This window comes from Rattus rattus, chromosome 1, assembly GCF_011064425.1.
Source record: "Rattus rattus isolate New Zealand chromosome 1, Rrattus_CSIRO_v1, whole genome shotgun sequence".
NCBI classification, from domain to species: domain Eukaryota; kingdom Metazoa; phylum Chordata; class Mammalia; order Rodentia; family Muridae; genus Rattus; species Rattus rattus.
The window spans coordinates 25,051,021-25,075,133 of NC_046154.1; the positions used below are offsets into that span (position 1 = coordinate 25,051,021).

At 48.9% G+C, this 24,113-nt stretch overlaps 1 protein-coding gene across 1 annotated transcript in view; it reads right to left on the minus strand.

The window, feature by feature from the left end:
- Positions 1–393: 393 nt before the first annotated feature.
- Positions 394–24,113, minus strand: part of Wasf2 (WASP family member 2) — a 63,596-nt gene continuing 39,876 nt past the window's right edge. The window contains exons 2-9 of the mRNA XM_032896639.1: positions 23,400–23,572; positions 15,154–15,288; positions 14,486–14,639; positions 11,691–11,808; positions 10,589–10,719; positions 8,150–8,305; positions 5,329–5,840; positions 394–4,467 (exon numbers count right to left, since the gene is read on the minus strand). Of these exons, the coding sequence (XP_032752530.1) occupies positions 4,310–4,467; positions 5,329–5,840; positions 8,150–8,305; positions 10,589–10,719; positions 11,691–11,808; positions 14,486–14,639; positions 15,154–15,288; positions 23,400–23,529 (1,494 nt within the window). The 5' untranslated portion in view covers positions 23,530–23,572 and the 3' untranslated portion in view covers positions 394–4,309. The remainder of the gene's footprint in view (positions 4,468–5,328; positions 5,841–8,149; positions 8,306–10,588; positions 10,720–11,690; positions 11,809–14,485; positions 14,640–15,153; positions 15,289–23,399; positions 23,573–24,113) is intronic.

Sequence of the window (24,113 nt, forward strand, 5' to 3'; positions counted from 1 at the left end):
CAGAATGTAAACCCAGCCCCCTCAGTCTTTCTCAGTCAGGCGAGAGAGGGGGTATTGGAGCAGCCTAAACCTTTTTCTCGGATTCCATTGTAAACGGTTCTATTTAAGGTAAGTTGCTTGGGTCTGTGAGGCAGACAAGATGCCGGCCAGATGTTGGGAGGCAGCATCAGCATTCAGTGTGCGCCTCTCCTGCCTGGTGCAAGGAGCTGTGGGCAGCCAGCTCTAGGGCTGTCCTCACAGAAGGGGACCTGTGCCTACAAACTAGCCAGAGGCCTCCTGCCTTTGAAGCCCACCCATGCTGGACCCCTTAGAGCTCCCCCACCCACCTGTGGCCCTCAGAGTCGCTTATGATCCCTTCTCCCAAGAAACACACACACGCACAGACAGCAGAGGTGACTGACTACAAAGACTTTATCAAATTATTGAAAATGTTGGCATTTAAAGTATTCATGCGCATACATAAGTTACATGGAATCTTCGGGTTGCTGGAGTACAAATACGATGGTACACACAGTGAGCCTGGCAGTGAAGCAAATGAAACCAGACTTGAAACAAAAAAAATCGGATGTCCTAGTCAGGCATGGCTGAGGCAGAGGGTCAGGAGTTCAAGGCCATCTTCAGCTACATTGTAAGGTCAAGGCCCATGCCATCTACCTGAAACACCATCTCAAGAAAAATTTTTTTTGTGTGTGTGTATCTTCTTTTACCTGTAGGACAAGGGCAGAGGGGGCACCATGGGGGTGGCTTCATTCCACTGCTCAGATCCCCCCTTCCAACCTCTGGGAGAAAAGGGCCTGGTATTCCCACTATGTGGAAATCTTGATATGGGAAACACCAAGAACCTACCTAATATGTCCTTATAAATATATTTATATCAGAGAAAACAAGGCACTTTGGTAACATGATAGCTTTCTCTCCTATGTGTACATCATTCTAGGCAGAAAATAAAAATTGGTTAGTTCCTCAGGTCAATTAACTGAATAAAGTTAATACCGGAACAGAATTGTTCTCAGCCTTCACTGAGGCCCCACTAAAGTGATCGAGGCAGGAGGCACAGAAGCACTTCTCTGTGCAACACCTGGTCCCAGGTCGGATGGGCACCAGCCAAGCTCAATGCTTCACCCGCCTCCCCCCAAAGGCTGACATATCTCCTGAGTTGGGGCGCTTGGTCCTGGCCCAGTGCTTCCCTCCCCAGGCCCTGAGGTCAAGTAAGGGGCTGCAGCAGGAGGCAGTCCTCGTGCAGAGCAGGGACACGGTGGGAATGCTTAAGCAGGGTCACCAAAGCCACAGAGACCTCAATCTGTCCAAGCTGGCGCTATAGAGTCAGAGGATCGGCGCCACGGGAAGAGATTTCACATTAGCCCTGACAAGGCCGCCTCAGCTCTGCAGTGACATTGGCCAGGGTCGTTTCTGAGGGCGCTCCAGCTTCCACTAGAGGCGAGCCGGAGCTTGGGCCAGCTGCTCTGAGCCTCCAAGGGATCCCCCACCCCCTCCCCTGGAATGAAATCATCTCACAACCAAGGCAAAGCTACAAGTCACTTCTGACACTACCAATTGCAAGCTGGGCCCCTGGGCTACAGGAATGGGGGCAGGCCCCCTGGGCTAGGCAGACTGGGAAGGGAGGTGGCTCCTTGGCTTCAGCGCTTAAGAGTCCTTATGGGCCACTGCTTTATACACTTACAGCCTCAGCCCAGTTTAAATGTCACTAAACTTTGTGTTCCCCATTTACAGGATTCCACACACACACACACCTGCGCCAGGTCCTTTATTATTTTAAAGGGCTCTGGGTTTAAAGAAGCATGTTTTAAAAAACATTTTTTTTTTGTGGGGGATACACATATGCCTAAGTAGAGCCTAGGGGACCTCTCAGCTGACTGGGTCCCCAGCCCCCCAAGCTGAGGAGGCTCTGCAAGGCCGGCTGCTACAAAGCGCAGAGCTTGGCTGCATGGATTTTAATGAGAGCGTCAGGCAGAGCTGTGCTGTTGCTCTCCGGGACTTGCAGATCATTACCAAACCAGCTGTAGGATGAGAACACAGCACATAGAAACCCTAGGAGGTCACTGAGCTAATGATCTAATCCTACCTTCTGCAGACAGGGCCCCTCCCCATCTCCTTCCGCCCCCAGTCTTTCCTGGTGGACTCTGTCCATTCCAGAAGCCAGGCCAATACCGCCCCTTCAAGGTCGGAACAGAACCACAGTGAACGCTCTGGCTCCCCTTCCTCAGAGAGCAGGAGGGGAGTAATTTAGTAAAAACCATTAGGCCCAAACCCTGGCCTGGCCAGGCCCCAGGACTTCTATTTGGAAGGACCACTGCCCTCCCCAGCCTCTCCAGGCCCCTGCTGGGCTGCAGCCAGGGTACCATCAACAGCCATTTTAAGGTTCTGATGAAAGAGCCTTCAGCTTCTAAGGCACAGGGTGGGAAACATGCACAGCATGGAGTTGAGCGCCAAGCCCTGTGCCAGACACTGGATTTGGGGGGACGGGGGTGGGGGATGCGGACACAGGATGGAGACGGAGCACTCTGGAGTAGCCACAGCAGGAGGGCCCGCTGGCACCTGCGTGCTTAGTCCCTACCTCTGAGTTCAGGAAAGGAGGCAGAGGGGAGGTTCTCAGCAAGTGCAGGCGGCAGAGCCTGATTGCACTCTCCTCAAGCCGGAGGGGTTTATGAGGGCTTTGGCAATTACTACCACCATTTGCTGTGCTGGGGAGAGACAGATCCTGTTTCTCTTTGTTTCAGGCTCTGAAGCCAGAGAAGCCGATTTCAGCACAAGAGGCCACACAATAGTTGGGGCAGAAGAGAAGAAACCTTGCTGCTGGCCAGAGCTGCTCAGTTTTTTTCCTAATAGCACCCGTGTATTAGTTCTGGGAAGGGAGGTAAGGGGGGTCAGCATCGCCATGCACAGTGAGGCAGAGAGGCAGAAGACCAGTGTCCTTCTGCCTTTCAGCCTTCTCCATGGCTGCCAGGCTCCCCCAGGCAGGTACCTGCTGCGGCTGCCAGCCTGAGGGACTGAAGTTCCTTCCTGCAGCTGGCACAGCCTATGCTTAAATCGAGGAAACACAGGGGGGAGGGAGCTGCAGTGAACTGCACAGGCACCTGCCAAGGCTGGCTGCCCCACAGCTCCTCTCCACTCTGCTTCCCAGCACAGCTCCCGTGCCACACGACTGGCTGGGGACAGAAGGGGAAATAAACGGTTACCAGAGAGGCCGAGTGTCAAAACTGTTCTGCTGAGCTTGGCACGGGCCGTGAACCCTCCAATGCAAGCCCTGCATTCGGGAGGCCTGGAGTAGAACAGGGCCAGGCTGCTCTGCCCAGACTCCAGCAGGTGCTCAGTCTTTGGTCCCAGGAAACACAGGTGACTTGGAAACAGGAAGCCTGGGCTCTTGTTCTACCACTACCTGTGTGACCTTGAGAGAGTCACTTCTCATCTTGGCCTCGGCATCCTGAGCAGGCAGGACCCAAGGTGCTCCATTCTCTTCCAGTCCTGCTGTGCCCCACCTTCAAGTTTTGCTCCTGACAGTCAGCAGAGGCCCAGGTCCCTGTGCGTCAGGGTAGTTTGGTCATGAACATGAGAGGTTAAAACTGGGCTGTGCAGTCTTAAGGCACCCGGGGTGAGCAGGGGCATGCACAGGACATCTAAACACCACACTCACCAAGAGGGAGCATGGGAGGAAGGCCGCAGCCTCAGCCTTCAGCAGGATATCACTTCTGGGCAGAGGAGTGAGACAGTCTTAGGGGCCTGATGCCTTCTGGAACAAAGGCGTCTAGACAGAGCTGAACTGAAGCGGCCCTACCTGCTGCAGAGGGCGGGGTGTGGGGGAGGGGGTGGCAGTCCACGTGCCAGGGCACTTGGCCTGCTTTATAGTTTCAGGGCACAGGAAAGGGACCAGCTGTGTCCACACAGGCTGTGCCCACTGCTGTAAGACCAGGAGGTGGACAGCATTATTTGAAGTAGCTAGATGCAAGAAGGCCATGGGTTAGAATGGTTACGGGGAAAGGCACTATCTCCAGCTGAAACCCAACCAAAGGGATCTGCTGTAGGGGTTTCCTTCCTGTTAACATAGAGCAGTCACTGGAGGGGGAGAGGGATCAGCTCAGCCACGGCCCTCAGGAGCCCACAGCTGGGGACAGGGAAGAAGTGTATGGTAGTTTGAAGGAAGCACGCGGATAGATCTTTGGTTGTTCCAGAGAAGGCTTTGGCCCCTTGCAGTTCTTTGTCCTTTCTTCCTTCCCCACATGAGACTGTTACAGTTTGTATCTGAGAAGGCGGGTGGGGAGAGCAGAAGGAGGAATGTGGGCAACAGGCAGAGTTAATCCGACCAGTCATCTTCATCAAATTCAGAGGAGTCGTCTTCTGAGTCGCTGTACTCAACAGCAATTCGCCGGGACAGGATGGTGGCCACATCATTGCCCACCACGTCACGCTTCTCTTGCTCCCGCTGCTCTTCAACCCTTCGCAGTTGAAAGCCTGAAGGGAGAGGGGGCAGGGTCAGGAGCACAGCCCTGGCCTCCCGGTCCTCAGACAGTGTGGGCAGGACGGGATTAGAAAGGACAGAGCAAGATGGACTCCTGCACAAGCCAGAAGAGAGGAAAGGCAGGTCCTGCGGAACCAGCGTCTCTAAACGGAAGCCCGCTGTTCTTCCTGGCGTGGGCACTGTCCTGTTCTCCGCAGGCCTCTGAGGGCAGAGTCCCAGCTCAGCCATCAGGCAGGCCAGAGCTCAGACTGCTCAGTCCGGCGACAGTGGGGCTCAGAGATTACCAACAACAAAGCACAGCACAGCACAGCACACCTTGGGCCAAATCTGACCCCAGTGAGAGACAGAAGAGGGAGGGAGGGAGGGGGGCGGAGGGGGGGAGAGGGGAGGGGCTGGTGAAAGAGGGAGGGAGTTGACTGCTAGAAGAGAAGGGAAGGAGAGAAAAGAGAAAAAGATAGGAAGAGGCAGGCAGGGAGAGACAGAACCAAGAGGGAGGGCAGCGGTGGAGCAGAGGAGGCAGCCGCAGCTGAGTGGCTGAAAATTTGGCCGATGGGCCAGTGACTCAATTTTCATCTGGGGATCTTTTCCGAAGAAAAGTGTGTGTGTCCTTACTTCTAGGTTGCAGAATTCTAGGGTAGCAGCTTAAAAATAGTTCACACTCAACAATGATAGAAAGAACTCTCAGTATCTTAAGGAGGTCCCGCCCTGACCTGGAGGTCTGATTTCTCAGCTGTCTGGGAAGCTGTTGTTCCCTTGAAGGGTCAAGGGTCATCTCAGTTAAAGGGGGTGTGTCCTCAGCAAGACCCCCCCCCCCATCTCAGTTAAGAGTGTCCTCTGACCACCGCTGGACTTACCTTGGCGGATGGCAGAAAGCAGGTCACTACGAGCATCACTCACAGCAGGCAACGAAGACTTGGGCTTGGCGGCATCAGAAACAGGTGGTGGTGGTGGAGCAGCAGGTTGGCCATCAGCACCACCAAAGGGAAGAGGTGGGGGCCCTGGAGGGGGAGGGGGAGGGGGAGGCGGAGGAGCGCCTCCAGATGGTTGGGACAAGGGAGGTGGTGGCATTGGGTAGTCAGCTGCTGGTGGAGGGGGAGGTGGTGGAGGAGCAGCAAAGTCAGGGTGGGGAGGGAAAGAGGGAGGCGAGGGTGGTGGAGGGGTCCCAGGAGACCCGAATCCTACAGATGGCAGTGGAGGCGGCACGCTCATGGGAGGTGGAGGTGGAGGGGCAGGTGGAGGGGCAAAGCCAGGTTTGGGACCTGGCGGGGAGCTCAGAGGAGGAGCTGGGGGTGGATGGCTTGGGCTGACCATGCTGGTTCTCTTGGGTCCAGCTAAGACAGATCCTCTTTGGTTGTCTGCAGGGTAGCTGAAAGGCCAAAGAGACGAGAGTCACCATCATACTCAGTGCCAAACCTGCCCAGAGGCAGGCTCATCTCTAAGCTCAGGCCCTTCTTAGCGGACTCCCATTCCGCTCTGCCTCAGACAGATGGAAATGGTCAAAGCAGACCACCAAGGGGAAGAGCAGCACGGTGGGGGGGAAGAGCAGCACGGTGGGCAGGGGCCTCCAGCAGGACAGGAACACAACTGAGACTGAAGGAGACTACTGAGCGCCCGCCCTGGCGGAGACAGCAGTTCAGGTCCCCTTTAATCTTTTTAAGATATGGCTCCTTGGGGTTGGGGACTTAGCTCAGTGGTAGAGCACTTGCCTAGCAAGCGCAAGGCCCTGGGTTCAGTCCCCAGCTCCAGGGGAAAAAAAAAAAAAAAAAGATATGGCTCCTTCCTGAACCTCCTGGAGAGTGTCCCATGGGTGACTGTCAGTTTAAACCTCTAGCTAGACATAAATACACGCAAGAAAGGGCTAGAATAAAAACTCAAGCCCTCTTCATCCACTGGATCTGTTTCTTTTCTTTTCTTTTTTTTCCTTTTCTTTTTTTCGGAGCTGGGGACCGAACCCAGGGCCTTGTGCTTGCTAGGCAAGCACTCTACCACTGAGCTAAATCCCCACCCCCTGGTCTATGAATACTACTGGATTTAGTGGGGAAGGATGTCCATTTGAAGTTGGAGATAGGACCTTATTATGTAGTCCAGGCTGGCCTAGAACACATGATAATCTCCTGCCGTAGCCTCCCAAGTGCTAAAATTATGGGCTTGAATTAACACACCCAGCTTTATTTGTTTGCTTGAGACAGGGTCTTTTTGGCTGGCCTCAACTCACACAAACTGGCCTGCCTCTGCCTTCCGGATGCTGAGATTACAGCAAAACCGCTACTTCCAACTCCTGGCTAACTTCTGGCCGAGGTGTGGGAGAGTGAGACTTACATGTGAGGATGAGAGGTTCTCTGTGTACCTTTGCACCAGCCCTGCACTGACAGCTACTGCTTAGAGAAGCATCTTACTATGCAGAAGTGCTAGAGCGAGCCTTCAATCCCAGTATTCCAGAGACAGAGGCAGGTGGATCTACGTGAGTTTGAGGCCAGTTTCGTCTATCTACATAGAGTTTTCTAGGACAGCCAGGGTTACATAAAAAGACCAGTCTCAAAAACAAAACAAAACAAAACAAAACAAAACAAAAAAAAAAAAAAAAAGAATGAAGAGGAGGAAGAAGAGGAGGAAGAGGAAGAAGAGGGGGAAGAACAAGAGGGGGAGGAAGATGAGAAGCAAAAAACGGTACCAGCACTAGCAGTAGAAGCAACACCTATTTGGAAATTTTCTACAGACCTTTAAGCCTCTACTACATCTTGACAAGGCATCAGCAAGAAGTGATTTTGCGGCTGGAGAGATGGCTCAGTAGTTAAGAGCACTGGCTGCTCTTCCACAGGTCCTGAGTTCAAATCCCAGCAACCACATGGTGGCTCACAATCTGTAATGTGTGTCTGAAGACAGCTACAGTGTACTCATATATGTAATGAATATTTCTTGAAGAGGAGGAGGAAGAGGAGGAAGAGGAGGAGGAGGAGGAGGAGATAGAGATTTTGGAGGGAGAAGATTTGGAATTAGTAATTTAAGGGCCAGGAATGAGGAGAGAGAGGAAGAGGCCAGCACCATTTTCAGTCTCCATCCCAAGGCCCTTCAACACACTCAGCCACTAATTAGACAGTGTCCAGGGGAAAAGAGTACCTCAAAGGCCATAGAGAGGAGAAAGGAACCGAGGGGACAGTGAAGTATGAACAATTCTCAGACCCCTTCTAGCCATCATGGGCAATCCTTTGTTCACTTCTGTCCAAAACCCCAACAAATACCCAAAAGGACAGATTGGAAGTCACATAGTATTTCCCCTTTCCCTTGGTGTACTGTCCCCCACTCACCTACCCTCATCCCTGGGCGTGGCCTAGCACTTATGTAGTCCAGGCTGGCCTTAAATTTCTTATCCTCCTGCCCCCGAGTGCTGGGATTACTTGTTTGGCCACCACACTTAGCTCGTGGGTAAACTGAACGCAGGAGCTAAAGCAGCTGTCTACGAAGTCTCCCCATCATCCCTAACCCCCCTTTATGAAAGCTGATGTGTACCTAATACGGGGTAACAACAACTCTGTCAATACTTCATAAATGATATTCCTATTATCTGCACACTCTTGACGGAAGTCACTTTAATGGTCTTGACCTAGATTTTGAACTCTTACTTTGTTCTCAAGTGTTTTACTACCCAGGATGGATGCACGAGGTTCTACCATTTACCTGAATTCTGCTGGTGGGGGAGGCAAGTTGTCATCAGAGAATGAAGGGGAAGGTGAGGAGGCAGAGTCCGACTGTGGCGGTGGTGGGTAGCTGGTCGCATCCACGTTTTCAACAGAGCCAAAGTTGCCATTCTGGTACACCAAGGCGGGCGAGTATCTGATGAGACATCAATGTCCAAGTTGTCTTTTAAAGAGTCTACTTCCATCTAAAGCACCAAAATGTGTTTAAACACACAGAGCTTGAGTGCTCTCTCTTTTCTTATTAAAAGATACCACGTAAGTGTGTTTGACACAAAGATGATTAAGGAGGAGCGAAACAAGATTCCCCATGTGTTTCCTGTTACACCAAAATTACTTTAGGCTGGGCGTGGTAGTGTGTGACTTTGGTCTCAGCACCGGGGAAGCAAAGACAGGTGATCTTTAGGACTCTGAGGCCATCCCATGCTCCATGCCAGCCAGGGTCAGATAGTGGGAGCTTTTCTATTTAAATGCTCTCCTCTCTCCTAAATATCAGGTACAGATAGACTGACTCCCAAACCTTCCTAAGACAGAGAATGAAGCCAAACCTCACAGGTTAGGTACAAACACGTGACTCACAGCCTGAGCTTGAGGAAGACAAACCCCTGAGTGTTAAAGGCTAAGGAGGATTTGACTGCAGAAGCAAGCCTAGGACCAGTACGGGCTGCCATGAAGCAGTCAGTCTACAGTTTCCCTACCGTGTCCTTTATCACATGAGCAGCTGCCTAAAGCAGGATGCTAGAAGACTGGCAGCGGTGGCATACACCTTTAATCCCAGAACTCAGGAGGCAGAAGCAGGGGGATGGCTGAGTTCAAGGACAGTTTGGTCTACAGTGTGAGTTCCAGGACAGCCAGGGCTACACAGAGAAATCTTGTCTTGAAAAAACAAAAGAAAGGGGGTGGGAGGAAGCAGTGTGTTAGAGCTGGCTGCATGGAAACCCATTCCTCGGCGCATGAGGCCATGGGTGAATTGGCTCTGAATGAACACCAAAACTTCATACACACATGAACACATCAAGCAGGAAGCCTCATACTAGCCTAAGTATACTGACACCAACTAGCAAAGCTGGCCTGTTCCACCTGCTTTTCCTCTCCTTTCCTTTTCCTGCCACTGCTGCCAGAGCTTATCAAACAGGTCCCAGGAACAGAATTGTGGGGACATAAATAAATCAGATGATATTCTAATGTGAAAAGTCCCCAAACCTGGACACACATCTCTGACAGCTTCCCCCCCCCCGCCCCCCCGGAGCTGGGGGCCGAACCCAGGGCCTTGCGCTTCCTAGGCAAGCGCTCTACCACTGAGCTAAATCCCCAACCCCCATCTCTGACAGCTTTACCCACAAGCATGCTCATATAGCCTAGCCACAGCCAATCCCAAACCTCCAGGAAAGTGGGGGGGGAGGGGGGGGAGGGAGGCTAGCTTCTAGTCTTCACTACCCAAGCCTCAAAATCAGAGAAACACTTTTGACAGTTGGCATTTATGGCCGTAAGAGTCACTAATCCCATGCCACATGCCCATCAAAATAGGATGGGACTGTGGAATAAAATGGTCCCTTACTGGGCAGTGAGATCAATGAAGGCCCCTTTAGCACTGGTTTCTCTGTAGAAAGGTTCATTTCTACTATCTTCCTCATGAAACAAACTCCTGAAGCCAGGAAGAACAAGTGTCACACGTGTCAAGATTTCCATGGCGGAGTTATTCTAAAGCAAGAACTCTTCCCTTTTGTCAGCGCCCAGTATGGACTGGCACACATCTCTGATAGCCAGGTGTAATGAATTTAGAGGAAAAGCCAGGGTGACTCTCACACCAGGCAGTCATGGTGACTTGGCTTTGAATGTCACAGAGGTCAGACATCAGGATAAGCAACAAACCAAGCTTTAAAATCATTCTACCTCTTTAAACCTCCAGTGTGATGTGGTATTGGGGAATGGGTCAGTGTGCCATTCCCTACTTCCTCAGAGAGATATCTGCCTCCACGATGGCCCTGCAGCCTTTCCCATGCTGACTCTGAGGTCTGCATTCATTTGGTGACCTGCACAGCGTGCCTGTTCTGCCCCTCGTGTGCCCAGGCCTGCTCTTCAGCACAGCCTTCATGTGTGCTCTGGAGGCAAAGGGCTTCCAAGACTGCTATTCTCGCTTTCCAATCTGTCCTCCAAGCTTTAGGTACATTGTTTCTGGCAGAGGATCGGCATTAGAACCATGGGCCTTCCCTTTCAGACCAGTCTAGTCCCCACATTTAAAGTTCTGAGTCTCTTGACTTATTTAGAAATTGTAATCACCGGATGGATGCTCTTAAGAGAAATCAATTAACAGTGTACTAGCCTAAACCCTGCAGCCAGGTTTCAGAGGGGGGAGGTATCACGCCACAGCCTTTGTCCTGAGGTTCCCAACCGTTCCAGAGAAGGCTTCAAAGCATCCTACCCAGAAGGCCCCAGCTTCTCCTTGGACTCCACAAATTCTTGTCCCATTTTCATCTTCTCCCACTCTTCCTTGCGTGTCTTGATTTTACGCGGGTTCACATTCCCTCTGTTTGGATTATCTTTCTTTTCTTTCTAAAATGAAAAGGAACAGAGAAGCCTTTGTAAGACACTTTCCACGGTGCTTCATTAAGACTCTACCCATCTTCTCGGGCACACACCCCTGAGATGATTTGCCTAGATGGCACACGGTAACAGCAGAACGTACAGAATTACCAGGTTTGCAGTGACCTAGAGGCCGTCCAACTCAAACCACCTCCTGGGCAGACGTTTGCTCAGTCTCACACACAAGCACCTCTAATAGGAAGCCTTAGCTGCCTCTCTGGGTAACTGTCTCACATCTTTAAGCGGCTCTAACTGCTAGGAAGTTAGTAAACAGTTGTTTGTTATTTGCTGTGCCACAAAGGTCAGTCAAGGGATGAAGACTGACAGCTCCTGAGATCTGGGGCAGATAGAAGGAAATGGTTAAAAACAAAACAAAAACCAATGAAGGAAGGATTTTCCAGCTCCTGCAGCCGCACTAGCCTCTGGCACTCTCTTGGGTCTGCTGACAGCCATGCTAATGGGATTGCTGGGTCAAACCTGGCAGGTCACATATCACCAAGAGCCTAAAGAGAGAAGAATCACAGGAACCAGGCAGTCCTGGCCCCACCCACCCAGTGGTGAAGGGGTTAACCTGGTGCTTGTCCCTGAGAAATGAGCTGCAGAGCTGTTGTGGACTGGACCAGGCTAGGGACCAGGCTAGCTGAGCGGCCAGCAGTTAGGTGCAGTTTGCAAGGAAAATAACTGGTGAACAGAAAAAGTCCACTTCTAAAACTCAGCTCAAATATACTCAGTTGTTACCACAGTGCCAGGGAGCACGAATATTTTTGGTGTGATTTATACTTTCATCTTGGTGGCATTTGGTGTGGACACGTTCTTTTTTTTTTTAACCTGGCGTCTGAGCAAGCAGTCCCTTGGAATGACTTCACATCAGAACGGCTTCCTTTTTATCCCCTCTCCAATTGTGCCTGCAGACGTGCAGGACAGAGGCCCTGTTCCCTCACCCTGTGCTTTCTCTTCTCTTTCATGATATCCTTGGTGTCCTGCAGCATCTTCTCCTTCCAAAGATCAAAGAAGTACGAAGGGTTGGTGTAGAATTTGAGTGCCTCTTTTCCGTCATCCCTGGGGTAGAAATGGAGACAAGTAACTGTCAGTAGAGAGCTGAGCTCCCAACCAAATCCAATATTCCAAACACTAAGGAGTCAGGACGCCATTTGAATCAATCGCATGTTTCCACTCCCATACCAGATTCTCAACGGCCCTAATAGTGCCCGCCCCTCTACTCCTTACAAACCTTTGCCAAACCTTCAGTTCCCAGGCAGGAATCTGCATGGTCAGAGCAGGAACAGGCTAGGCGGGCAGGAATTCTGATTATTTCTAATCACCTGCATAGTCACCACAAAGATATCTGGATACTGTGTATTCTAAGGAGACTCCTGCTGCTGGTTGCCCTTCCCTATCCATTCCCCAGGACTCTGTAGAAAGCGCTGAGGTCTTTTCTACCCACTGTGTCTCTGTGTACAGCTGCTCTTCTACACACAGATAAGGAACTAAACACACTGTACTTCTTGCTCCCTTTTAGAGTAGATCAGTGTCCAATATTGCTGTAAGGAGACCCACTGAGCACAAATGGCCAGCTGTTTTAAAACCACAAGATCTATTGGGAGGCAGGGGCAGCCAGATTTCTAAGTTCAAGGCCAGCCTTAGAGAGAGAGAGAGAGAGAGAGAGAGAGAGAGAGAGAGAGAGAGAGAGAGAATGAATATGAATGAATGAGTTCACAGCTAGGCCTACACAGAGAAATCCTGTCTCACATAACAAAAAGACCACAAGGTCTTAGTGGGTATGGCAATGCAAGGACGGAGTGAGCTACTAAGAGCTGTTTGCCACACTCCGTGATCCTGACTAGAATCTTCTACTTGGGTATGGGGAAGCTTCCACTGTTCACACAGTGTGTGCTTAGGGGTACTGGATTATTATTCTTCTAAAATAAAAGAACTGGAAGCCAGGAGGGAAGCATCAGATATTCAAGGCCAGCCTACACTATGTACAGAGGTTGTGTCACAAAGAGAACTACACAGAAAACATCTAAAAGGCTGGTCTGAAGACATCATGGTTATATACAAGTTCTAGGACGGTCAGGACTACACAGAGAGACCCAATCTTTAAAAAAAAAAAAAAAAAGGCAAATCAACCAATCAACTAAAACTTTTGAAAGACAATTCTTCTCCTTGCCTTTCAAAACATCAAGGGTACTTCTAGATCAACCATTAATAGCTCCTTTTAAAAAATGCATTAGATTTATTTTACTTTCATTTAATATATGTATATGTGTGTCTCTGTGCACATATATATGTGGGTACCCATAAAAGCCAGAAGGGGGTGTAAGAGCCCCCTAGAGTCACTGACAGTTGTGAGTTGCCTTTTTTACAAGTGCTGGGAACTGAACTTGCCAGAGCAGCAAATGTTCTTGTGTTGAGCTCTCTCTGAAGACGCTGACAGTAATAATCTTTATATCAACTTTATATCAACTGCATCTTGCTCTGAGTTAGAGACACCACTGCTTGTTTCTGTTAGGCCAAGTCCAGTAACTGAGGAGACACTAATTCTGGCAGTGTATGTCTAAAAAACAAAGTCCAGTTTTCCGAGAGATGAAACATCTCAACGTTATCTGTTAATCCTACCCTGCCATACAGACACTGTATCGTCACTCTCAGGACTGTGAGGTATGGCAACCCTTTCTGTCCCATAACACCATCCCCAAACTCAGTCAGACCAAAGCATGACAGCCCTGGGGGCAAGCAAGACTTCATATCCTAGGAACGAAGGGCAGAGACTCTTCTAGATCTCTGGGAAGCTACCAAGCTCCTACTTGAGGCTCTCTGGACAGACCAGTGTCCTTGAACTCATAGAGGCACACACACTGCTTTCCAGGACCCATGTCTGACAGACAGCACATGTCCAGCTACCTGTAACTACTTTTTACCTGTTCCAAAGACATTTATGGATACAAACAAGATACATATTCCCTTTCTACTTCTGCTCAGCTGGTCTGTCCAGGATGATGACATTACCAAATCACAGAGGGGGACCCTAGGTTGTCTTTCAGCCCGCATCCTTCCTTTCCCACGTCCACCCACACAGGACAGATTGTTGCAGAGGAAACCATCCATAGGACGTTCAAAATGGCACTCACCCGGAAGGACACCAGTACTCCCCACGCCTTGGATGGCCCCTCTGAGCCTAGAGCAGCCAGTATGAGGCTGGTCCCACAAACTTGCCCAAACATCTGGTAATTTACGGTTTTTCTGAGAGAGAATGTGGCTCTGGGAATCTCTGTGCAGGAATGCCTGCTAACACGCCCTCTTGCTTCTGCACTAACTAAACTCCTTGGATGGAGTCCACCAGAGTAAGCTCTGCAGCGCCGACCGCACAGCAGACTGTCGACATGGGAGAGATGCGGAGCGACTTTCCGAGACGGAGCAAGAGGGAGCTCTGTCCTTGTGAGGTAGGCGGGAAGTTCAATACTCTTCTCTCATCTAAGCATTGTCTTTGGAGATTTTAGACAACGTGGACTTAGATCAGCGTGCGTCTGCGCGCACACCCCCCCCATAACCCCCCAACACATACCCACACACCACGCACGCACTCGAGGGCGCACACACACACGCACACCCCACACCACGCACACCAAGCACGCGCGTGCACGCACACACACCCCCCACACCATGTGCGCGCGCGCACTCGAGTGCGCACTCGCGCGCGCACTCGCGCACGCACACACGCAGGGAGTATAGTTACCTGTAAGGACTTAGATTGTTAAGAGGAGGAGGAGCGTCACAGCTGTTATAGGTTTCCAAGACTGGTACTGGAAGGGAATTTCTGTCAAAAAGCTTCTGGTCTTGGATGGTAGAGCTTCTGAAGGCCTTACGAGTGTTGATTCCTTGCAGTGACACTGAGAGAAGATGGAAGGCATTAGAAAATGGACGACAGGCTATTTGAGCAAACACTGAGTCACACCGTCGGAGATGCCTCAGCTGCTGCCTTTCGTGGCTGCAGCCATCTGCAGCCAGGTTTTTTTTTTTCCTTCCCCCTCTGGGGAAACCCCACGAGGCTGTCAGCAGCCCAGCCATTTCATGACTGAACAGATGAAGCAACACAAAGGTTTACTATGTGGCCAGATATTGCAGGCCTCTCCTTAGGTGAAAGGAATCTTCCAAGTACTTTTATGGTAGCAAAATACCATTGAGGGAAAGGCAACTTGAGAACAAGGGAATTGGGGAGTGGAAGAAAAGGGATGTGGTGTGTGGTAAAGGTAAAAAGGTTTCTTTACACCAGCGAGGCTTATGTCGCTTCCAAGTAGACATGGATCAGTCTCTCTGATCTCTCCTCTTGGTTTTTAACAGACCAGGGGCAGGATTCTCAGCCGCTGCTCAGCAGAGCCTGCAGCTCTGGTTCAGCCTCCTTACCTTCTTCTTCCTTGGGATCCAGCTGAGTGACTTTAACTTGTACTCGGTCAACCCGTTCAGCAAGGGAGTTCACTCGGGAGGCAAAGGCACTTGCCTGAGTACAAATCTCTCCGAAAATGTCCTCCGCATACTTACCTAGGACGAGCAAACAGAGCCCAGTGACTAAAGAGTATACCGTCCACCAAACACATACACATGCTTGTCTTTGGAGAAAGACAGTCCCCATAGCCTGGTCACTCTGTGCATATATAGTCCATAACTAATAGAACCCTTTTTGGCAAATTCTGAACAAACATGAGATTCAAAGCGGGTTGAACAAAATCAAAAGGTGCAATGTCAACAAGTTCGTCCCGGAAGAGCAGACAGTATATGCAAACATTTGTCCTTGGCTCTCAGCCCCTCCTGTTCTGTAAGCACCTTATAAAATGGCTCTGGAGAGCAGACTGGGAGTTAAGAGGGACAACCAGGTGTCCATGCTTAATTACTATACACTAAATTACTTCCTCAGTAGAATTTCAAAAGCCCACTGAAAACCAAGAGGCGAGTATCTCTAAGGGGCCTGAACTTCCCCACCCCGCACAGGGATGCCAAGCTTCTAAGGGTGAAAAGGTCGTCTTACGTTCTCTAACCCACAGCTTTCAAAGCCTTGGCCCTAGGTTACAATCCTTCAAATCTACACCCCAGGGAACGAGCGGAAAGCTGAGGTATTCAAGCCCTCCCTGAAAAACAACATGCCACCGGTCTTTTCCACAAAGTCCCACTTTTTAGAACAAGAAAAGCGTTCTGTACTTTCAACCCTGAATGCAAGGAGAATTTGCAGTCAAAGAAACAGCAGTTCGGCAAGCACTGTCATTCTGAGCCACATGGCACTTTTCTGCTAGGAACCGAGGGGTATGAATGGGTAAATCACCACCTCGGTTGTTTACTCACAAAGTGAAGGCAGACATAAATGACTGCCCGACCTGACGATATTTTGAGACCTATTTAAAGTAAGGTCTCATTTTTTTTTCTTTAGCTTCTAAGCTTAGTACATATTTGAGGAGGAATAGGCTAACCCAGACTGGAAGGCCAAAACCACACCCTCAGGGTAAACTGCAGTTAACTTTTCCAGTGGAACCCAGAGGACAAGTGCATTGTGAACTACTGGTGCATTTAATAAGTCAGTGGAGTTTCTAATTCTGCATACTGCACGGTCCCACACAGCAACAGTGAAGAGGAATTCCTAACTCAAAGGACTCAAGAGAGGCCAACATGCTGCGTCTCTGTTCTGAAGATGGGTGTTTGATACGTTCATGACACGGCAGTGGTCCTGCTCCACCAAGTAACAAAAAACTATATTTGGAGACAAAAGCAAAGAAATATGCAGCGTTGTGCATAGAAAATGGGCCAGCCTTAGAAAGACCCAATGTGGTGGCCCAAAACTATAATCTTAGCACTTGGGAGGCCAAGAGGATTGCTGTGTGTTCAAGGCCAGCCTGGCCTACACAGTGAGACCCTGTCTCAAAACAAAAACAAAAATTCAACTGCTCTGGAAGAAAAGAAAAAAATACAAGTTAACCCGTCTTTCTGTCTCTCAGAGAAGACTCAGATTTTCTGTTCCGTAGTAAAAGGGTGTGTGACAGCGCGGCATCAGGTAAAACTCATAAAAGACCTCACTATACAAAATCAACTCTTCTTTTCCTTTTTTTTTTTTTTTTTTTTTTTTTTTTTTTTTTGAGACAGGGTCTCACTGTGGAGCCAGGCTGGCCCAGAACTTTCTGTGCAGACAGATCTTTGAGACTGTTGAGTTAGGAAACATAAAGCGACCCCTCCCCATGAGAAGTTCTGCATCCCCATGTCAGATGGGGAGGTTAACAATACCTTCATCTTGGTTTGAAATTCTACAGAAGTAATTTCCTGTCCACTGTACTAATCATGGACACCTGGTTGCTCCTCTTCGAGCTGCTCTCCAGAGCCACCTTACGAGGGGTCTTTGAGCACAGAGCTCTGTCTGCTTCTGCCTTCCAAGTACTAGTCTGAAGGCCTGTGTCGGGTTTCCTTCCCTTCCCTTTTGCTGAGCCAGGGTTCCCTGTGTAGCCCTGGCTGTGCCCTGTAGACCGGGATGGAGTAAAGTGTTGCACCAGCACTGCCCGGTCTCCTCTCCCAGTCTTGAAGAGTGGGTGTGGCAGGGGAGGCTTTCCTGGTCAGGTCAGGCCCAGGGCGGCTCAGAATCACACTATGGAAAATGGAAAGAGCAGTGAACCTCAAGTCAGAAGACTCAGACTGTTAGAGCTCAGATTTTTATTTCTAGACACTGTCTCGCTATGTTCCCCTGGCTGGTTTCAAATTCACTTAGTAGACCAGGCTGGCCTCAAACTTGCCATGATCTCATCCTTTTCCTCCTCAGCACTAAGATGACTTCCACATCACTGTACCCAGCCTATGCTTCAGCTGTTGCTATAATGCCGGAGTGCTTCTTAATTTTATTCCTATCTACGTGTATGTGCCTTTCTGTATGTTAGTATGCACATGTGCATGTGGTTGCCCACAGAGGACAGATGGGGGTGCAAGATACCTTGGAACTAGAGTTACAGGAACTATAAGCCACCATGCAGGTGTAGGAAACCAAACTCTAATCCAAGAACTACGAGTGTTGGCTGGGCACTGGTGGCACACACCTTTAATCCAAGCACTTGGGAGGCAAAGGTAGGTGGATGAGTTTAAGGCCAGCTTGGTCTACAGAGTGAGTTCCGGGACAACCAGGGCTACACAGAGAAACTCTGTCATGAGAAAACAAGAATTACAAGTGTCCTACTTCGTTTGCTTTCTTGTTTTTGAAACAGGGTGTCTCCATGTAGCTTTGTTTGGCCTATGCTTGAGGGATTCTGGGACACATGTACCACGGATCTGAGTGCAACAAGTACTCTTAAAAGATTTTATGAGTACACTGCAGCTGTCCTCAGACACACCACAAGAGGGCGCCGGATCCCACTACAGATGGTTGTGAGCCACATGGTGGCTCTAGGAATTGAACTCAGGACTTCTGGAAGAGCAGTCAGTGAGCCAGCTCTCCAGCCTGAAGCAAATTCTCTTTAACAGCCAAGCCATCTCTGCCATCCTGTGTTGTTGGGAGAATATGTTGTACACTGTATGACTGCACCACTTGTTAAGGCTATGGCCTATGGTTTAGGCAGGAAATGGAGATGAGACATCCGGAAAGAAAAAGGATTCTGGGGTACAGCTGAGGTAGGAAGATCCAAGGCGATGGATGCCTGGAACCTGAGCTCAGGTGAGCAGCCACATGGCAAAATGTAGATTAAAATAATGAAAAAAGCAGTGGGTTATCTTATGATTCTAGTCAGAGAAGAGCCTAGCTATATGGCCACGGTATTTGTGAATATATTTTGAGTCTGAGTCTTATTTCTGGGAGCATGGGACTGGGTCGTAGAACTAGGACCTAACTTTTACAGTGTACTTAGGTGGTCACAATTTCTCAGATTTAGTCTCCCCTGTAAACTGGGGACTGTGATTATATCTTCCTTATCACATTATTAGACAGATTAAATAAGCTAGCAATCTAGGTTGTCACAGTAAACTTCTTTCTTATATTGCTCAGCCATGGAGACAATTTTTCAGAGTTCAACTATCTAAGCTAGTGTGGAAGCCTCCCGAAACCCTGAGACGCTTCAAGGTTGACATGGTAGGATCACTTGGGCCCATGATTTCTAGTGAAGCCCAGGAATGGCAGCAAGATTAAATACCCCATATTCTAAGCTTAGAGGAGCCTCCCAAACCCAATTCAGCAAAGAACAGCTTCTCGCCTGCAGCACGACAACACCAGCAGTGAAGGACGATGGAAGACTCAGACCTGTTTGTCACACTCACATCCTTAGAAGAACTTTAACTACAACCCCATCCGATTGGACAGGTTCTATTCTTCACATGGAAACAGAAGTATGATACTTCAAAAAGACAAAGTCAGAGTCAGAGATCTATCCTGCTGGTACAGTGCTTGTGTAGCATGCACAAGGCCTTGGGTTTAATCTCCAACACTGCATTGTAATAGTATACGCTGATATTACTACAATTGAGAGATGAAGGTAAGAGGATCAGAAATTCACGGGTTTGGGGATTTGGCTCAGTGGTAGAGCGCTTGCCTAGCAAGCGTAAGGCCCTGGGTTCTGTCCCCGGCTCTGAAAGGGAAAAAAAAAAAAAAAAGAGGATAAGAAATTCAAGATCACCCTTGGGTTATATGGTAGTTTGATGCCAGCCAGGGCTACTTGAGGCTGTCTCTATGTAAATTAATGAATAATGGCTGGAGAGATGCTCGCAGTGGTTAGAGCCCTGGCGATTATTCTGGGAGAGCCAGGTTTAATTCCCAGCACCCACATGGCAGATAACAACCATCTAAGATTCTAGTTCCAGAGGACCTGACGTCTTTTGCTGGCCTCTATGAGCACTGCACACACATGGTGCACAGACAAACATGAAGGCAAAACACATATACATATAAAATAAAATTAAAAATTAATAAATTTAAATAATCAAAAGAAATGAAAAGGAAAGGAATATGCCTGGTCCAAAGGTGAATTTCACTCATCCAGATTATTACCAAGACAGACCCAATATCTCTCAGGAAATAGTCATTAACAGATACCACATTTTGCCAAAAGATTTCAGATAGTGTTCAGGAGGTTCACCCAACTGCATCTGTTCTTGTTGAAAGCCGAGTGAGAGTCCTAAGCACTGCAGAAGCAGCACCGCCCTCTCCCCAATGCCAGAAATGGAATCAACACCATTTGCTATGGATTCAGGTTGGGCTCCACCCTCCTGGATGGGCACAATATGGGTCCAAAGTGCTAGCTGAGGCTAGGCATGGTGGGAATGGGCATGGCGGGTGAATGCCTTGAATCCTAGCCCTTGAGAATCAGGGGCAGGGAAATCTCTGTAAGTTTCAGGCCAGCCTGATCTGTGGGATGCCTGGGGAAAGTGGAAAGGGGAATCTGGGGCATGGCTGAGATGATCGAGATACATGGTTTACATGTATGACATTGTCAAGGAATAAATAAAACACATTCTATTAATTAAATGCAATTTAGTAAAAAGAACACATAATTTGTGTTATGGGGTATGCAGTAATAGGTATGTAAATAAGCATGTTCAGGGATAATTATCCCAGAGCTGAAACTGTAGGAGAGCCAGGGCATCCAACAAGCAGGTGGGGCCCAGCGCCCCACACTGATGACGGTGGAGTAGTAGAGAAGCATTAGAGCACAAGGTCTAGGAGACAGGCATGGCAGCGTATGCCTTTAATCCCAGACTAGGAGGCAAAGGCAGGGAGTTCCTGCCTGTGGAGGTCACAAGAGAACCTTGAGAGTTGGCTCTCCTACCACGCGGGCTCCAGGGACTGGACTCAGACTGCTAAGCTTGGACGGCCACCTTTACTCTCTGGGTCATCTCAGTGCCCTATCTCCTCTATTTTAAAGGGATTTTTATTTGAGTATTGTAAAATGGGAAAAAAAATGGATTATAGAAGGTAAGCGTGGAAAGAAGATAGAACGTTATGCTAGGCCAAGGAACTTCTATTATTCCATAGAATTCTTTAAATGTACTTTTCAAACATTTATTAAGCTAGGCCAGTGGCACTCACCTACAATTCTAACTATTTGGAAGGCTGAGACCAAGGTAAGCCAGGGCAACTTAGCAGGACCCTGCCTCCAAATTAAAAAGGTAAGAATAAAAGACCTGTGGATGTAGCTCAGTGGTAGTGGGGTGGGGAGGGAGGAGCAGCAGGAGCAGAAAAACTTGTTTACAAATTAATGAAATCTTTTAAAATTGTCTAGGTTATCCTTGGCCATACATCTGGATGAAGGGCAACCCAAAGTACAGGAAACCTTGTATCAAAGAACAAACAAATCCCAAATTAGAGCCAGGAATGATACTGTAGCATCTGGAAGGCTCATGGCCAGCCTGAGCTACAGATGACACCTGTCTCCTAAAGTTTCAAATTTCAGAATTATATACAGAAAAGGCAAGCTGTCTCTTTTAAGCACACCACTGTTGGTATACAGGACAAATCTAAGCAGACCCTGAAAGAAAGGAAGCCAGAGGGAGGCATGGACCACAGTTTCTCTGAGACTCGCATGGCATTAGCACTCCTGAGCTGAGGCAGATGGGTCACAAATTTGAAGCCAGTCTGAGCTATATAATGAGATCTTATTTTAAAAAAATAAGTTAATTTAGTAACTCAATGTAATTAAAAATATTTTAAGTGAACAAAGACCTGAACTAGGACACCACTGGCACAATAGAATTGGTGACAGAGCAAATAAACTCTTAGCTAAGTTTAAACATTCACCTTTGAGGCTGGGCATGTGCTTACCATGCATGAAGCTCTGGGTTTGAGCCTTAGGATAAAATAAGTAAATACAAACATAAAGAATAACTCAACTCCTCGAGTCTTACTGGCTGTATCTCTTTAGGAAAGTTATTTTATGTCTCTGAAATAACTCTTCTCTAAAATACTGTTCTTCTGAGAAGTGGGGAACACAACTTCCTAGACAGGTAGAAGTAATTTACAAGATTAAATGAAATTATATCAACAGCTCATTGAAAACTGGCATAAAACAGGCAATCAACAAATGGGTTCCCCTCTTACCCTCTTTCCACTGCCCCTCAAAAGTCAGGGGCCATCTCTCTCCCTCACTTCTATGTCATCCAGCACCCATCACGTAAGATCCATCCAATCCAGGTTTACTGGGTGAATAAAGGGTAAGCTAACGCCCTAATGTGAGGAACTTGTTCCTTAGGTAAAAGCTGACCCTGGCTCTTGGATCAGCTTCAAGATAGAGAGTTTGATCACAATTGGAGAAAGTCCACAATGGCCTCCATTAATGCTGGAAAACACCTCAGAGTGGGCAGGACTCCTGTTTAGTGAGGAGGAGCAGCAGCAGCCGCTGTTGGGTGTTCTTTGTCCTGTGGAGAAGGGACTGACTGATTTCTAGCCACTTGGCCTTCTGGGGTGGCAGCAGCAGTGTGCTCTGTAGTCCCCTGCGTCACTCTGCTACAGGTCTGCTGCTGCACCGCCTTCAGTGTCTGTGTGCGACAGGCACTCCAATGCGTTTGTTCTCTGTGATGCCCACCAAGGCTCACTAAGCTCTGGATCAACTGAGACAGGTCCCTGCTAGGTGAAGGCTTAGGAGTCTCAGACTCCATCCATCCGTCATCTGGTCACAGAGCTCTGCCTCCCTGGCTCCTGGCCTTCAGAGGAATGCAAGCTTCTGATAGTCCCCTGCCTTCTCTAAGGGCAGGGATGTGACAGGAGGGTGAGTGTTGGAAATAATTTACACAAAATGCCTTTGCTAGGGGAGGATCACTAACGTGGCATTTCCACAGAGGTGCTTATGGAGCTGGGGTAGCTCTGGACAAATGCAGGGGTGGTCCTAACATCTGCCTCTCCCATACCTCAGCTTCAAGGAAACAATGTCAGCCTGATTCAGAATGGAATCCAAACCACATGCAAATAACCCTCCCAAGGTAGTCTCATTAATTTAGCCAATTAAAGAAATTTTACATATATATAAGAATGGCTCCAGCTACGATTTGTGTCACAGTGTGTTCACACTGTGTGTTCACGGTGTGTGCTCATTCTGTGTGCTCACAAAGCTTACAAATCTCCCAATACTCCAGAGGCTGCAGAAGTAATGTATACCCTGATCTTGGACCTGGGGGCTTGCAGCACAATTAAATGTGTATCAGGGTAGACGCGTCAACCAGAATGTCTCTGAGTACACGCTTACTCTACTTCCCTTTGGGAAGATGGTGGGGGGGGAGGGTGTTGGTAGACTATTGGCACATGTGAAGCTTCAACAAAGTCAGGCTACATGGAACAGATCCTCTAATTACAGGAGCATTCCTCGACCCAAGACACTGCTCTGTGAACCTCCCACTTCACACACAGAGAATTCTGCTCTGTCACTGCATCTGCAGTTTTTGCTGCAACCCTTCCTGCCATCCTCCCTGCAGATTCCTTTTGAAGCAGGTGGAGGGGAAGGTAGAAGCTAGAGGGTGGTGGTAGATGAAGAGAGGGTAGAGGGAAGAAGAGGAACCAAAAAAGGAGCCCTTCTCAGAGAAGGAACAGGGGATATATTTTTGCATTACCTAGGGAAGGCAGATGGGGGAGAAATAGGAACATGGAGGAGAGGGAAACTAAATAAAGAGCACCAACGACCCCTGAGGGCAAAGCACAGGCTCTCCGAGGCACTCACTCAGGCTGCCCAGCTGTCGGATGACATTTGCCAGGGTGATGTTGGTCCTGCATTCCAGCTCGCTTGTATCGCTAGGCAACGTCTGACGGCACAGGTGCCTTGGCTCGATGTTCCTGGTTACTAACGGCATAGTGGACCTGCTTCAGGCAAGGTTCTCAGTGATGAAAAACAACCTAAAAGGAAAGAAGAGGAAAACAGTGCTCAACCACAGATCCCAGCACACAGGGGCCATGCGGGGCTCTTCCTTTTCGTTTTTGGTATTGCTCTGATCTGAAACAGTTTTTTAAAAACCCTTACTCCCTTTCCTATCTTCTAGTTCAAGCAGCTAATCTTCTTTTCAAGGTTTACTAAGAAGTCTTGCTATAAGTTTAGAAACTCTGAACTGGTGACGTCATGAAGGCAGCACGGAACCTTAAAGCAGCAATTACTACTCTAACTAGTAAGAACCCTCCAGGCAAGGAGGCGTGATCAGATATCGCAGCCACAGGTATCCGCACAGTAGCCACACCAATAGAAATCAGATTCTAGGTCACCAGCTACAAGGTTCCAAAACAAAGAATGACCTCTGTAGCAGGGAGTGCAACCCAGCTGGTCTGGCACTGGCCTAGCAGATACAAGATGTAGGTCTGACGCCCCGCCCCTAACATGTCATAAACTAGACATGGTGATACACACCTGTAATCCCAGCATTTGGAGGACAGAGGAAGCAGGAGT